This window comes from Nyctereutes procyonoides, unplaced genomic scaffold (genome assembly GCF_905146905.1).
Source record: "Nyctereutes procyonoides isolate TBG_1078 unplaced genomic scaffold, NYPRO_anot_genome, whole genome shotgun sequence".
NCBI lineage: Eukaryota > Metazoa > Chordata > Mammalia > Carnivora > Canidae > Nyctereutes > Nyctereutes procyonoides.
Genome location: NW_026575131.1, coordinates 55,870,051 through 55,885,434, shown reverse-complemented (window position 1 = coordinate 55,885,434; position 15,384 = coordinate 55,870,051). Strand labels below are relative to the sequence as shown.

At 60.6% G+C, this 15,384-nt stretch overlaps 1 protein-coding gene across 6 annotated transcripts in view; it reads right to left on the bottom strand.

The window, feature by feature from the left end:
- Positions 1-520: 520 nt before the first annotated feature.
- The window catches only part of PIP5K1C (phosphatidylinositol-4-phosphate 5-kinase type 1 gamma), a 50,595-nt gene continuing 35,731 nt past the window's right edge, over positions 521-15,384 (bottom strand). For 3 of the 6 annotated variants that reach the window (XM_055342997.1, XM_055343000.1, XM_055343002.1), the window contains exons 11-17: positions 14,233-14,317; positions 12,492-12,653; positions 11,608-11,746; positions 11,457-11,489; positions 10,174-10,278; positions 7,570-7,690; positions 4,727-6,324 (exon numbers count right to left, since the gene is read on the bottom strand). In XM_055342997.1, the coding sequence (XP_055198972.1) occupies positions 6,151-6,324; positions 7,570-7,690; positions 10,174-10,278; positions 11,457-11,489; positions 11,608-11,746; positions 12,492-12,653; positions 14,233-14,317 (819 nt within the window). In that variant the 3' untranslated portion in view covers positions 4,727-6,150. Of the gene's footprint in view, positions 3,344-3,667; positions 3,752-4,726; positions 6,325-7,569; positions 7,691-10,173; positions 10,279-11,456; positions 11,490-11,607; positions 11,747-12,491; positions 12,654-14,232; positions 14,318-15,384 lie in introns of those variants that run through there. The other 3 variants (XM_055342998.1, XM_055342999.1, XM_055343003.1) reach the window with 3 other exon arrangements.

Below are 15,384 nucleotides of genomic sequence, written 5' to 3'. Positions count from 1 at the left end.
CCATGCATTCATTACTCAATCTGAGCAACGCTGGCGGATCAAATACAAACTTTGGCAAGTGTTTGTTCTTTTGAGCTGGGCTGATGTCAGAAATTTTTCAGTTTCCTGAGCTGAACTGGAACCCGAAGCAGGCCACAGCTATTAAGGCATTAGGTCCTGTTATTTTTTTTATTTTTAATTGCTTCTTTTTTTTAAAGATTTATTTATTTATTCATGATAGACATATTTATATATATATATATATATTTATATATATATATATTAGAGAGAGAGAGAGAGAGAGAGAGGCAGAGACACAGGAGGAGGGCAAAGCAGGCTCCGCCAGGAGCCCGACGTGGGACTTGATCCCAGGACCCCAGGATCGCACCCTGGGCCAGAGGCAGGCGCCAAACCGCTGAGCCACCCAGGGATCCCCGGTCCTGTTATTTTAAATCTGACCAAAGTTTCTTTCTGTTCTCCTTCAAAGTCAGTCCTTAAATTCCCCAGCCAACCACCAGAACGTACGGAGGCAGAGAGAGGGTGATGCTTATTACCCGATTTTATTAGAGAGAACTCTTCAACGTAAAAAGGAGGAGGGGCGGTAGGGAGGATAGGGGCCGGGGGCTGCATATGTTATTTGGGGCCAGCAGGACTGCACAGTTACAGAGGTGCCCATGGCTCTGGGTTTGAAAGAGACGGCGTTCTGTGCCTGATGAGGCCGCGCTCCGGATTGTCACACCCCAGACCACGGGGGCTGAGCACACAGAACCCCCAGAGAGAATTAAGACACACGAGGTTTGCAGTTTCATTGTGTTGAAATCAGTTCGACCATAAAAACGACATTGGGGGCGGGGACAGGCAATGCAACTGAGCCACCAGAGAAAAGGCGGTGGAGGGCGCTGGCCCAGGGAGCAGACCGAGGGGCTGCAGCGACAGTACCATGGCAAGGGACCCCACCGGGAGTATTGCACTGAGCCAAGTGGTGGAGGGAGGGGCGAGGGGAGGCGGGAGGCGGGAGGCCGGAGGCTGGAGGCTGGCAGGGGCTCTCAGGAAGTTGCACCTTGTCAGTCTCAGGAAATGCCTTTTGTTTTCACAGCACAGCAATCCAGACAGTGCCCAGGCTCTCCTCTCTCAGGGACAGCAGCCATCTCAGGGACAGCAGTCATTGGGGACGAGCCACAAAGGAACTCAGATTTCTATGCTGGGGGTGGGCACAGCTGGGTGGGTCCAGGGCCTTCCTGGGATGGGGAAGGGGGGTGGGGGGCGGAGCCTGGGAAAGGCCCTGAATTTGCTACACATTATAAATAAGGTCTTGCCTTCCTGCCCCCCACCCCCCACCCCCGGAACATAATAAGCAAACACTCCCACCGGCACAGTGTGCAGACCACGTTTAGCATCCACGTGACAGTTCTCTGAAAAGGGACAAAGAAAGCAACCAACACAAAACAGGTCTCCAAAGGGGTCTCTGGGACCTAACACAAAAATAGAAACATCATGATATCCAGGACGCTTGCAAATTTCTCTCAAGTGTCAGCATCTAAGTGATGCCTTTGTTTCGTGATTCAATTAGGAAAGCCCGCGGGGACAAGCAGGGCTCCCCTCCTGTCTCCTAAAGCTCCAGGTGGCTGTCAGCGTCCTGTGTCCAGGGCACACCGCTCCACGAGGACTGTGCCTGCTGCTCTGGTCATCCCCACAGAACTCACAATGTGCCTGAACATCCGACCTTTGGGGGCTGGGAGGGGACTCCCAATGCCGGCTTTTGGGTGACATAGTTGTCCCTGTCAGTCACCAAGGCCTGAGATACCCCTTCAGACCTCCGTCTGCTCAGTCGCCACCTTCCTTGGCGAGAAAGGGTAGGGATGGGCTGACAACTCCCAGCATGCAGCCAGGGCACCTGCAGAGATGCTGATCTGAAATCCAGGTGAGGACGCTTTCTGCCTCTGGACAAAGGCTCCTTGGGCAAGAGGGGGAGGACATCACTTTGCTTCTAATCGGGGACACCCACGGGCTTGTTCTGACGGATCCTCTCAGGATTGCCTTCTCTCAGGGCCGCACGCTGGCACATTCCCTGGCAGCTCTGGACCGATGGCAGCCAGGCCAACAGGCTCCCTCCAGGCGCAAGAAGAGAGCCAGGCGAGGGGAGATGAGGGACACGGAAAATCTATCTCCTGGATCAGTAGGTTTTCCACCAGGAAGGCAAGGGCCGGGAGAAATTCTTCCAGAAGGCACAGCTTCTGCTCCAAGCCAGCTCCCAGCTCCTCCCAAGCAAGCCAGTGGGGGGCAGAGCGGTTAGGGGGAGACCATCCCCACCATGCCACCTCTCAGGAGGCGGGAGTGCATTTCTGTGGGGACAGGATGGACACTGCCATGCTGTTGGCGCCCACAGTGACACGGTGAGCTCTCTGAGCCCAAAGTGGGGGGGGGGCTGCCCCTGCTGAGGACAACAAACCGGAAAAAAAATTTATTTTTCGTGAGGAATTTTGTCTCCTATCCTTTAACTTGCGTTCATGTCAGCATCTTAAAGAGAAAGCCCAAAGCCCATCCCAGGCCTGGAGGAGCATCTCTTACTGGACAGCCGAGCAGCGTGAGCACGGGAGGGCCCCTGCTCCAGGACCGGCTCTCGGCAAGTCCCACGGCCTGAGGGCCCAGCGCGCCTCCCCGGCTCAGGCCCTCTGCCAGACACTGAGCGGGCCACGCCGGGAGCACAGACAGGCCCACAGTCCTGAGCTCCGGCGAGAGGGGTGGCCCCCGGCCATACTGCTCATGAGTCACCTGGCAGGTGAGGTGGTCGGAAACAGACTCGTAGAGGTTACAGGCTTCGGCAGGGTGGAGAGTCGCCCCCGGACCACTGGTCAGCCACCTCCCACGGTCGGATGTCCAGTGCCTGGCCCGGAAACCTGAGCCCATGGGCTGCAGGTGGGGCCCTTCCTTCCTCCGCATCCCGTCCAAGTGGAGAGAGACAGAGCCTCGGAGTGTGGATTTCAGCCGGGGGGGCCCGGCCCCGGGGGCACGGCACCCCGAGCCCACAGGCCTTGTTCCCTCCGGGAGACACATGCAAGCACAGCAAAGAACCACAAAGTGCAGTGGACTTTCTTCTTTTCCCGCGACACGTCCTTTTTTTTTTTTTTTTTTTTATCTTTTTCTAAAAAAGCACATGTGTGCTGCCGTCTTTGTGCAAAGAGTAAGGACCCAAAATAAATACATGATCGGACACTCAGGGAGGTTCACAGTCTCACAGGCATAGGTAGTTGACGGGAGCGGCGGCGGCGGCCGGCGTGCAGCCAGGTCCTGCGGGCGGGCCTCCGGGGAGCAGCCGGGGCGGCGGTGGGCGCTCGGCTCCGGGTCGGTGACTGCATAGAAATTACTGCGGAAGGCAAGGGGGTGGCTGAGGGGCGGAGGGGCGGGGCGGGACCCCCAGCTGCTGCCCCGCCCCCTGCCCGCTGTCTCCCCCTTGGTCCTGGGCAGGTGGCCAGGTGGGCAGGCGGGTTCAGGCGGGGCCAGGTGGGACCAGGTGGGGCCAGGTGGGGTTAGGTAGGGCCAGGCGGCCAGGCGGGGTCAGGCGGGTTCAGGCGGGGCCAGGTGGGGCCAGGTGGGGCCAGGCGGGGCCAGGCGGGGCCAGGCGGGCTCAGGTGGCCAGGCGGGCCGGGCAGGCCGTGCGCTGGCCCGAGGCCGAGCGGGGCGCACTTACGGTGTCGCTCTCGCCGTCGGAGGCTGGGTGGGCGTGCGCGCTATAGTGAAGCGGGGAGTACACCCAGCTCCTCTCATCGGTGGGCTGGGCGGGCGGGCGCACGTGCAGGAAGGGCGCAGAAGAGCAGGGGTGCGAGGAGGCGCGACAGAGGCGACAGGGAGGAAGGAAGAAACAGAAATAAAGGAGGCGGACCCCAACGCGGACGACGAGGCGGCGGCTCAGCCCCTGGCCCCGGCAGGCCCTCCCCCCACCCGGACGGCTCCGGGCCGGTGGAGCGGCGGCAGCGCGGGGCGGGCGGCAGGAAGCAGAGCACGGGGTGCAGCGGAGCTGTGGGGGGGGCCTTTGCCTTTGCTTGCTGTCCCTGTCCCCTCCCCCTGCTCAGCCCCCGCCCCGGGGGGGGGCACCCCAGCCTCGGGTCCTGCCTGCTGTGTGGCCACCGGGGCTGCCTGCTGGAGCAGGGCCCCGAGACCCCTCCACCGAGGGTCCTGGGTGATGAGGGCAGTCGGGTTGCAGGTGGAGCCCATTTCCTCATGTTGGGGGCGGGAGAGGGGGAGACCGAGGCGCGGGCCACCCAGAGAGCCAGCCACAGGGGGTGGGCTGCTCTTCTCCCGGCTGTCAGGGGAGGGGTCCGTCCCCGTTCTGGGTCAGGCGGGGGGGAGGGGGGGGCGCACCTTCCTCCGGCACCCACACCTGTCCCTCCTGGGTCTGTTCTCAGCACCAGAACCCCTGCAGATCCCTTCTCCCTCTTCCTCCTCTTTCCTGGGGATCCCCACCCCCCAGTCTGCAGCGCCCTTGCTCCACCTCTGCCCTGGCTAAACCCGCGGAGGCCACAACCCGAAGAGCCCCCAGACCTGCCCCTCCTCGGTCGGGTCACAAGCACGAGCCTCAGCTCTGCAGGGGCGGCTTCTTCAGAGCCTCCTGAAGGACAAGTACGAGCACGCGACCTCCAGGCTCTCTGGGTGAACCCAGGACCCCCCTGACCTTGCTGCCCCTCAGGGCCCCCGCTGCCTCTCCCCACCTCTGTGCCCCCTCCATCCTGCCCCCCTACAGCTCTGGCTGCAGAACCTGCCCTCACAGGCCAGACCACCGGCACTGGCACCAGGCACCTGGCCCAGGGCCACATGCCCCCTGAAGGCCGTCCATCAGCGGGCAGCCTGGCACAGAGGCGCATAGGCCCTGCTCACCGCTTGGTGGTCACAGCACACCCCGCCTGGCCCCCACCCCAGCCGGCCGGAACCGGTAGTCTGGGAGCATGGGGCGAGGCCTCTTTTGGGGCTGCTCATGCCGTGTCCAACACAGGGCAGCTGCAGCACACATTTGATGCCAGGGCAGCTGCCCCTCTAGGACAAGAATGTGGGACAAAAGAATCTCCATCTGAACTCTGCAAAGAGCTGGCCTCAGGGGAACGAGGGATCGTGGGCAGCAGGATCCAGAACTCTGCGATGACCCCACTGAAGTGGGGCCAAAGACACATCCTCCTCAGGCCCTAGGGTCTGTGCCCACTCACCTAGCCCTCACACTTGGTTCTGTTGTGCCCTCTATGGAGCCCCCCTCCTCTTCCCGCCTCCCCACATCCTGAGTGTTTCCTGGTCCGGGTCAATCCCTCTCCAGGCAGCCTCTGCAAATCACTTCCCCAGGGGGCCTCAGGGCCTGCTCTGTGTCCCCAGCTCTTGGATCATCTTTGGGGTGTGGAATCCCTGTCTCAGCAGGACACAGCATGGCAGGAAGGTCTGGGGAAGTGGTTTCCACTTCTTGGGTTTGCTCGGCAGTGCTGGACACCCACTGACGCTCAGAGGCATTTAGGGTAGGAGATGGGAGCCTCTGAGGGGCCTCATCTTGAGAACAGAAATTCCTACTTCAGGTATTCAACTTGTTTTGCCTGCTTGAGTGCTGTGTGGCTCAGGGCAGATTCCTAGGCCTCTCTGGGCCCCTCATTTATTGCTCATGACGACAGTAACAGGTCCTGATAATACCATGGCTACACGATACCCACAGTGTCCCAAGCACAATAGGTGTCTACTAGACACAGGGGCTGCTTGGGAATTTGGACCCAGATGTTATCTGAACTGTGCCCTCTTGTGGGCTTCCTGGGGAGCTGAGCCCATGGTTTCTCTACTATCAAGTAGGTATGGAGATACCACCTCCTCTCTCCTGCAGCAAAGAGCTTGGCTTTGAAGTCCCTTTGCTGACCCACATGACCGCCCGCTTCTGCAGGGCAGATGCCCCTTGGGGAGCCACTGGCAGCCAGGTCTGAATATTAGACAAGTGTCTACCGACTTGTCCCTGACTTAGGCAGCCTGGGGAGGGGGCAGAGACAGCCAGGGCCTGGGGTCAGATGCAGACCCCACCACTACAGACAAGTCCCCTTAGCCCTGGCTGTGTGCCTACAGGCCTAGCAATGCCCACCTCAGAGGGACCTAGGTGACATCACTGGGGACACATGACCGGCTTCAGTCGTGGTGATTATTTCCCCAAGTCCCTTCTCAGAGGACGAGGGACAGCCAGGACTTGCTGCTCCCTGCTGCCCAGGGTGGTGGGACAGGGGCTGGGCTCCCTGGAGGCCTGCTGTGGTCACTTACAGTCCCTGAGGAGCTCAGCGTCACGGCCCGCAGTCGGCGATGCCGGGGAGAGTAAATCCAGTACCTCCCATCGGTGAACTGGGTGGGCCGGGCGGGCGGGGGAAGAAGCAAACAGAGGACAGGATGAGGCAACAGGAATCCAGGGGACGGTTAGGTGGGGAGGGTGCTGGGCAGGGCAGGTAAGCCGATGGCCAAGCAGGAGGTGAGTTTCAGGGTGGCGGGGGTCCCACAGCAGCCCGATACCTTCTCTGCTGCCCACAGGGCCTGGCCGCCCACTTGGGTGTCAGGACCCAGACACACACATAGGACATGGCCCCCTGGGGCCACCTCACACACCGGTCCACAGGATGGGACACAAACCAAGCCTCCAGGGATGGGGATATGACGGCGGGTATGTGGACGCACAGACAGTGCACCTGTTCCTTCTCCAGGCCCGACGGAGGCCCCAAGACAGAGCAGGGTGGTGTTAGCTACACAGCAGCAGCAGCAGCAGCAGCAGGCCCCCAGCTCACTGGCCAACAAGATCGAAGGTCTGGGAGGAGGAGAGGCAGTCCCCCTCATTGCATAAGGCCTTCTGACCTGACCCCTCAGTAGGGCTGCCTGAGGAAGGCAGCCCCAGGACCCACTGGGGCGGGGGCGGGGGTGTCATTGGACTGGACTTTGCAGGCTACCTGGCTGCCCAGCACCCACCTCACCCAGGCTCCTGGCCCAGCTGTTTGCCTGTGGGAGATGCAGAGGGGGGGAGGCGACCCCCTGCTCTGGAAGAGAGGTCCCAGGTCCCTGGGGGAGGGCCTCTTCTTGCTCCCACAGACCCCGCCCCATCCAGGAGCAGCCATGAGTCCTCAGCCAGTGAGGTTGGCAGCGTGAAGCACACCTACCCCTCGCCACAATTCCCTTGCATCCTTGAGAACAGAACCCACCTAGCTGTGCCCACCACCCAGCGGGAGAAGATCCACATGGTTTGCAGCCCTCAGAGGCTGGCCCGGTGGGGCACACAGCTTGAGGACTCCAGATGTTTCCTAGGGAGACGCAGTGGCATGGCTAGGGCTTTGCCTGGCGGTGGTCACGAGGCCTGGGGAGGAGGGACAGGGCTGTTCTCTGGTCTTGGAGTGGCCTGGCCTGGATGGCGAAGGCAGGGTGCTCCCATGCCATGTGAGCATGTGATGTGAATGTGTGTGAGGGCACACTGGGCGTGCAAGAGTGTATGCATGTGACTGCTGACCAGTCAGTGCACTGTGTCCACGTGGGTGCTCTGTGAGTGTGACTGCAGGAGTGTATGTCTGGTCAGGGGTCTGGTGACGGAAGGAGCTGCGGGGGACTTACAAAGTAGATGTCTGTGGCGGGTGCATCCTCCTCATCCGAGGCCTGGCTGGCGGGCTCCGAGGCCTGGCTGGTGGTTTCTGCTTCGGCAGCCGCACAGGCATGAGCTGGAGAAGCCTCCACCCTGGGGACACAAGGACAGGGGAGTCCTGAGGCGGGGCTCCGGACAGCACCCACACCAGCCCCAGCCTGCACCTGCCTCTTCCCCTCTCATCAGGAGGTCATCATGGGGACAAAAGACTCAGGAAGCCAAATAACTGCCCCCCCACCCCCCACCTCCAAATACCTCTGTGGCGAGGTGGGGAGGATGTGCCCACCCACTAACAGGTGAGCCTCTACTGACCGCTGCTCAAGCACACACGGGTGGGCAGGTCCTGGCCTCACCACTCACCCCTGGCGACCCTGAAGGTCCTTTCCCAACCCTAAGCCTCAAGTAGCCTCACCTATAAAGGAGGGACACCTAGCACCCACCCCACATTGAGGTCAGAACCCCTTTGTAATCTTTACTGAGCATTTGCGATCTTGAAAGAGCCAGGTATCCCGAGTTGCGGAAACAGGCTCCAGATGGGAGGGGAGGTGACTCCTAGGTCTCACCTGGTGGCCAGGTGGTTGGGGGCACAAGTTCATCTCATGAGCAAAATGCACAGCTCTGAGATGGGAGGGGCACCTATAACCAGGGGGAGCTGGCTCTCCAGCCACGTGGGATGGTAGGCTGTTTTGGGGGCAAAGACAGAGAGATGTGTCACACGGCAGGAATTCAGTTAATGGGAAAAAGTGGCTGGTGGCAGAAACCGCTGTGTGTGCACGCGGGCGTCTGTCTGGGTGTCTGCAAAGTAATTCTTGATGGCAACGCACAGGCGGGGAGTGTGTGTGAACGCTAAGTAAGGGGTCTTGAAAAGAAGAGAAATTTTAGAAGCAGGTGAAGCAGAAATCAACAATGGAAGCAAGAAGAATTTGATAACAAAGCAAACACAGAACCAAACCGAACAAGGACATAAGGCAACTAGATGCCTCAATCAATACACGGGACACAGAACGTTCCTTCCCTCCACAGAAAACACGTTTCTCCCACATGCCCACTGATTTGGGGGCACCTGGGAGGCTCAGTCGGTGAAGCAGGTCAGGATCCTGCGGTCCTGGTGTTGAGTCCCACATCCTTCCCTCCAGCTCCCTGCTCGGCGGGAAGTCTGATTCTCCCCTCTGCCCGCCCCCCCCCCCCGCTTGTCTCTCTTGAATAAAAAAATAATATCTTTAAAATGATAAACTTTGGGGATCCCTGGGTGGCTCAGCAGTTTAGAGCCTGCCTTCGGCCAAGGACATGATCCTGGAGTCCTGGGATCGAGTCCCACCTCTGGCTTCCTCCAGGGAGCCTGCTTCTTCCTCTCTCTCTGTCTCTCATGAATAAATAAATAAAATCTTTTAAAAAAATAAAATAAAATAGAAAGATAAATTTTGGGGACGCCCGGGTGGCTCAGCGGTTGAGCATCTGTCTTTGGCTCAGGGCATGATCCTGGGGTCCTGGGATCCAATCCCATGTCGGGGTCCCTGGAGGGAGCCTGCTTTTCCCACTGCCTGTGTCTCTGCCTCTTTCTCTTTTTCTGTCTCTCACGGATAAATAAATAAAATCCTTTAATAAAAAAAGATAAGTTTTGTATTCAATTATGAAGGTTTTAATCTGTTTTCAAAATATATGTGATTTCTTTAAAGCCGCTTTCTTCAACTTATAACTAAAGACGTATAGGGGGATCCCTGGGTGGCTCAGGGGTTTGGCGCCTGCCTTTGGCCCAGGGCGCGATCTTGGAGTCCCGGGATCGAGTCCCGCGTCGGGCTCCTGGCATGGAGCCTGCTTCTCCCTCCTCCTGTGTCTCTGCCTCTCTCTCTCTCTATGTCTATCATAAATAAATAAATAAATAAATCTTTAAAAAAAAATAAATAAAGACGTATAGAAATCAGCCCTGAAAATATAAACAGGTCTTCAAATCCTGGGAAGTTGAGAGACACTTCTAAAACCCTACAGCAGGGTGTCCCCCCCGGCACACGGGGGGTGGGGCTGACCGCCACAGGTGTCCCTGGGGTTGGGGGGCAGGGTCACTCCCGGTGGCTGAGAGCCACTGCCCCGGATCAAGGAGCCGGTAGAGAACTGCCCCACGTGAATCCATGAGAAGGGGCGGCCGCAGGCGCCTCCCCGTTGAGGGAAAGGCCCGATCGGAGAGGAACCAGGAGCGGGAAGGCAGGTGCTCCGCAGGAGCAGAAGCAGCGGACATAGGAACATACACCCGGGGCAGGGGGCTGCATCCAGGGGCTTCCTGGGGAACCGGAAAGCCCCCTCCCGCAACCTGGGGCTCAGGGCAGAAAGGGTGAGGAACCCCGGGAGATCCGAGGCCCCCCAGGGCCCCTGCACAGACTGCCTGGTTCCCACGCCCTGTACCGCCCCTTTCCAGTGGGAGGCCCCATTCCCAGGCTCTCCCCGCTTCGGCTCCCCCACCCCGTCCACAAGCTGGACTACATCCCCCAGCCTGCCTTGCTGCCAGCTGGCCACGTGACTGCGCTTAGCCAGTCGGATTGGACCGAGCGCATGGTGCAGGGGTCGGGCGATGCGACACTCACCCCGCGTCCTCTTCTGTGGGGACCACGATCTCCACGCTGCACGCGGGCTCCACCTGCACCGTGATCTGCTGCAGGTCCTCCTCTGCATGTGTCTCCTCCTGGGGCCTGGAGGCAGTGGGAAACTGCACCTCACTCTCTCTCCTCACCCTAACTCTGCCCCCAGGGGCAAGCTCCAGGCCAGCTCAGATCTCCAGCCCTGGTGGGAAGCCGGGGGGCCTCCATGGGGTGCTCTCTCTGGGTGCCATCTGACCAGTGCCCTGGGCTGGTCCAGCTCACCCCTGGTCCTGTGGGTGTCATGCCCACCTAGGGTCTGCAATGGGGGCAGGGACTGGTTGTCCACCTGAGACCATCTTGTGACTCTGGTACCAGCAGGGGCATAATGCATAGGGTGGGATCCTGCTCAACCTCCCAGGGGGAAGCTGCACATGGGCCTGGGGCCTGGACTGGGGGTGGGGTGGCTCCAGGGCTTTCAAGGTCCAGGCCCCTGATGCAGGTGGGTCAGAACATTCCGGCAGCCAGGCATGCAGAAGCTCTCTGGATGGATGGCAGCATCAGAGAGCAGAAAGGTCGCTGAGGTGGGAGCAAGCAGCAGGAGAGAGAAGTGCATTCTGCCAAATGTGCCTTGTGCTGTAACTTTTTTTTTAATGGCCGGAATAATTGCCCCAAAACTAAGGAAAGCAAGCCCTATTCACTGTGGTCGCGATGGCAAGATCAGGCAAGTGCAATCACCGAAGTGCCCCCGAGGGCAGGCTACATTCCGTCAGACGGAACCCGCAGGCGCTCCCCCCAGCTCACAGATGACCTTTATCTGCTAAGTGCACAAAGCAAGAGGCCTGCAGGGGCAGAGAGCTGTGCTGGTGTCAAGACCAGAGGCAGAAACAGGCCTGTAGGTTTGTTTTCTTGTACAGTCATAAAATATTTCTAGAAAAATAAAAAACCCATCCAGGGACTGCTCCCAGGGAGGGGAAGGGGCACGGGGCAGGGGGAGGAGTTTCAATATATTGTCTTTTGTACCACTTAGAATAAAAATATGTAATAATGATTAAAAAAAGGATCAACAAGCAGGTTCAGGGGAGGGGTCCTCTGGCCCCTCTGGGAGTCTGTGTGGAGAGGACCACAAAGTAACTCAAGATTCTGTGACATTCTAGAGTCTAACTTAAAGCTGTGCCCAGGGGAGTGGCCAGAGAGGCGGGACTCTGGGTGGGAAAGTGCAGGGGTGCCTCAGGGGAGGCCGGACTGGGGGGGGGTCAGGGTCTGGGGGGGAAGCTGGGGTCTCAGCTCACCGGCCATCGGGTCCTGAAGACTGTGTGCGCCTCCTGCAGAAAGACGCAAGCAGGTGGATCAGGTGGGGGAGGCCGCCCGCCCCGCCCCTCCCGCGGAGGATGCGCACTCCCCACCCCTGCCTCACGGAGGGAGAGGCCCCAGGCTCCTCACCGGTACCGAGGCTGCTCTGATGACTCCGAGGGAGACCGCTCCGGGATGGAGAGAGACGTGGAGGACAGGGTTGTAGCGATGGAGGCGGTGGTGGCCTCCTCAAAAGACGGCGGCGTGCAGGGCAGGAGGTCGGGCCGACCTGTGGGGAGGAGGTTGTGGGCGCTGCGGCAGCCAGGCCCCCTCAGCAGCCCTCCCAGGCCTCTGGCTCCACCTGCAGCTTGGCTCACCTTCAGCAGCCCGTGCCCCGCCCCACCTGCCACCCAACACTCCATTCTGCTTGGCAGCTTTAAGAGGACAAATACGCTTGAATTTACTGTCGGCACCAAGGTTTCGGTAGCCCACTACTCTCAAACTGCAATCGAAACCCTCCTCAGGCCCACAGGTCCTGCTGGAGGCCCACTTCCTCCCTCTCTCCTTCCCTGACTTTGCTCCAACCACACAGGTGTCCTGCTGTCCCTCCAACACAGCAGCCCCAGGGCCTCTGCATGTGCGGTTTCTCCCTTCCTTTATGCTATTCCACCCAGCCCCTTCGTGCCTGGAATCTTTGACTCTTTAACCCTGGGAACTGGGGGGACCTTCCAAAACATCACGCCCAATTCCATCAAATGCTTCATGCCTCTAGGTCTCCGGGTGTCTGGTGATGGGGTGGGTCACCTCCCCAGTGGCACCTTCTCTGTTTAGCTTTCCCTGTGGCAGTCTCAGCTGCTCCCCCTCCCCACGAGGCCGCAGATCTTTGGCTGGGCTGGGGGTGACTGTGACCCAGGCCCCTCCCGTCCAGGTAGCCAGCCTCAGTAAACCCTTCCTCACACTGTCCCTTAGCCCCAGGGACAGCACCTGTCCCCAGCAGCCCCCTTATCTCTCCCATCACCAAAGCACCCAGTCACCTTCGTCCTCCAGCGTGGGGTAGCTGCGGGCCCCCCGGAGGTCGTACTGTGCGTCCTCCCGCTCGCTGGGGATCTGGCTGGCCGAGAAGGCAGCTGTGGGTCCCAGGGGCTTGACAGCCAGCAAGGCTCCACGGCCCTTCTTGGACGGTGAAGATTTCAGGGCTGTGGACGGTGGAGAGGTGGAGTGGCGCTTGGGGCAGCCTGAGAGCCGAGGCAGCACCGAGGCAGGCCCCCCCCCCCCAGCCCCGGCCCTCCTCCGCACGGAAGCCTGGTTGGTGCCCCCCGAGGCCCGCTGCCTGCACACAGGGCCCCCTGCTGCCTGGCCTCCAGCGTGGGCAAGAAGCAACATTCTCTGTGCAGAAAACCCTGCCCTGCTCTCTACCCAGCTCTGCCTGGAGGTCCCAGGTGGCCCTGTCCCGCGGCCCGCCCTGCCCGTGGCCTCCACTTTCACACAAGGACACGGAAAGCCTTGGGGCATGCGGGGTCAGCACCAAGGGCCAGGCTCCAACCCAGGACAGAGCCTGGGGAACGGGGCTCGCCCTAGCGTCACCGTCTGCAGCAACAGGGTGGGACAAGGCGGGTGAGCCCCGTGGCACCCCCCGCACCAGGCCTCGCCCATCCACTCCTGCTGTGAGCTCTGCTCCCAGGATGGCCACAGCTCCCAGCACACAGGTGCTGGATTCCCTGTACGCGGCCCTCCCGTCCCTGGAGGCTGGCAAGCGCCCCTGGACCACAGTGAGAGTGACGCCCCAGGCAAGGTTCTCATCTGCTCACATGGATGGTGCGCTCACGTGGATGAACCACCTGCTCTCAGGAGACAAACACCAGAACTGTGGCGTTTGCACACTTCCCCAATGTGAACAATATAAATAATCCCCCTGCCATCGAGTTCAAGCTACTGGCTAGATGTCAGAGAACATGGGGTCGCGTTGGCACCATGACTGGCTCCAGGTGACCGGAGCTGGGCCACCGCCCACACACACCTTGCAGAGAGGTGGGGTTCCATCGCTCCTGCAGGTCGAAGCCTGGATGGTAAAGTGCACGCCCACGAACACTGACTGAACACCTGCTGCGTGCCAGGGACATACAGTGACCAAGGCTGACAAGCACGCTGCCTTCTGGCGGCCCAGGGGGCAGATGCCAGGCAGGTACATGGGGACAGAGACAGGCCCTATCAGGCAGCACATGGGATCCTGGCCTGGGGTGTGCACCAGGGTCTGGGACTCGAGGCCCAGTGCAGACAGGGGACCTCCCGAGGCCACCCCTGGAGCACGGGCACCTCTGTCTGTCCTGTGCCCTCCTTAACAATGCCCGGTCTGGCTGATGACGGGCTGCCTCCATGCCCACTAAGGCCACGTGTGATGCACGAGGCTGCAGGTGATGCCCTTAAGGACTGGTATAGGGCCAAATGCACCCGTTTCGTGTGTAAACACATCTTGCCCTCACAGCTCTGTACAGACAGGCAAACCGAGGCATGGGGTAGGGCATCACCCGCTGGAGGTCACACAGGCAGGATGCGGTGGGGCCAGGACTCAAGCTCAAACAGTGGGCACCGGGCCCTGTGCTGGGGCCCATGAGGGTGGCACCCTGACCACCCTGCTCTCTGGACCTCGTCCCTGAGCCAGGCCCAAGGATGGCCAGGCAGCGGGAGGAGGTGCTCCGGGTTTACCGCACTCTTGGCCACCCCGCCTCCCCGCTCCGCACCCTGGGGCCCTCCTGCCAAAGGGCCCGGGAAGCTCACAGGAATTCTTCCGGAAGACTGTGTTGCTCATGAACTTGAAGAAGCGCTCTGCATAGAAGCTGGGCCGGTGGACAGAGACAGTGTCCTGGGAAGAGAAGTGGGGCCCGAGGGCAAGAAGGGCTGAGTGCCACCAGGCCGCCAGGAGCTTCCCGTGTCCCGCAGGACGGCCCAGGCCACGGTGGTGGGACAGGGAGATGGGTTCACAGCGCGGGGCTGCCTGGGAGACCCAAGGACCAGGTAACAGTGGCAGGGAGGGGGCCTTTCAGGAAGGGGGGCCTGGCACACAGCCTGTGCTCCAGTGTAATGCTAGACCCCAAAAGGCGGGGACTCCTTGCTCCTCCCCAGGGGCCAGTGTCCCCGGCCTCCATGGCACAGTCTCCCCTCGGCACTGCGCACGCCAGCCCCGGCGCTGTGGGAGCCTAGCACAATCCCTGCCCCCACCCCTTGATGCCGGGAAGCTCCCCCAGGCGTGAGGACCACAGATGTGGGCCGGTCCTCCCCCCACTATAATGTAACAGGACCCGCAGGGACACGCGGGCTCCAGAACGCTCGCTATGGTGAGCATCCTTGCTGCTGCGAGGCGTGACCGCATGCTCTGGCAGACGGCGTGGGAGCTGAGGCAGGGACAGGCAGCCTGCGGGGCTGGGGGCAAGGGCCACGCCCGGGGGTGTGCAGTGACAGCAGGAAGGACCCGGGCCTCCACTCCACCGGCCACCCCTCCTGCCCAAGACCGCTCACGCCTGTGTGGTCACTGTGATCAACATCTGGACCCCGGGAGCTGACGCAAACCCCACTTGAGAGATTACTAGTGGCCTCGCCAGGACTTAGCAGCTCTCTCATCTGTCACAGCCTCATAACCTACGGAACGGCTTCCTGCTCACCGGCTGCCACCTGGACCTTCCCGGTGCACTCTCCAGAAGCTCCCGCCTAGACCCTCCAAACACTCTGAGGGGTGTCGGGCTTTACAGACTATGCAAACACACACAGCCCTTAGCACTTTACTAAGAACTGGTCTGCAGGGGGGCACGGGAGGGGAGGCGTGCATCCGAGGCACCAGCCAGCTTGTCAGCACCACTGGACCAGGGCTGCCTGGGGCCCCCAGGTGGGCTCCGCTTGCTCCCCAACCGTTGGTCCTCAGTCTTTTATATCTGG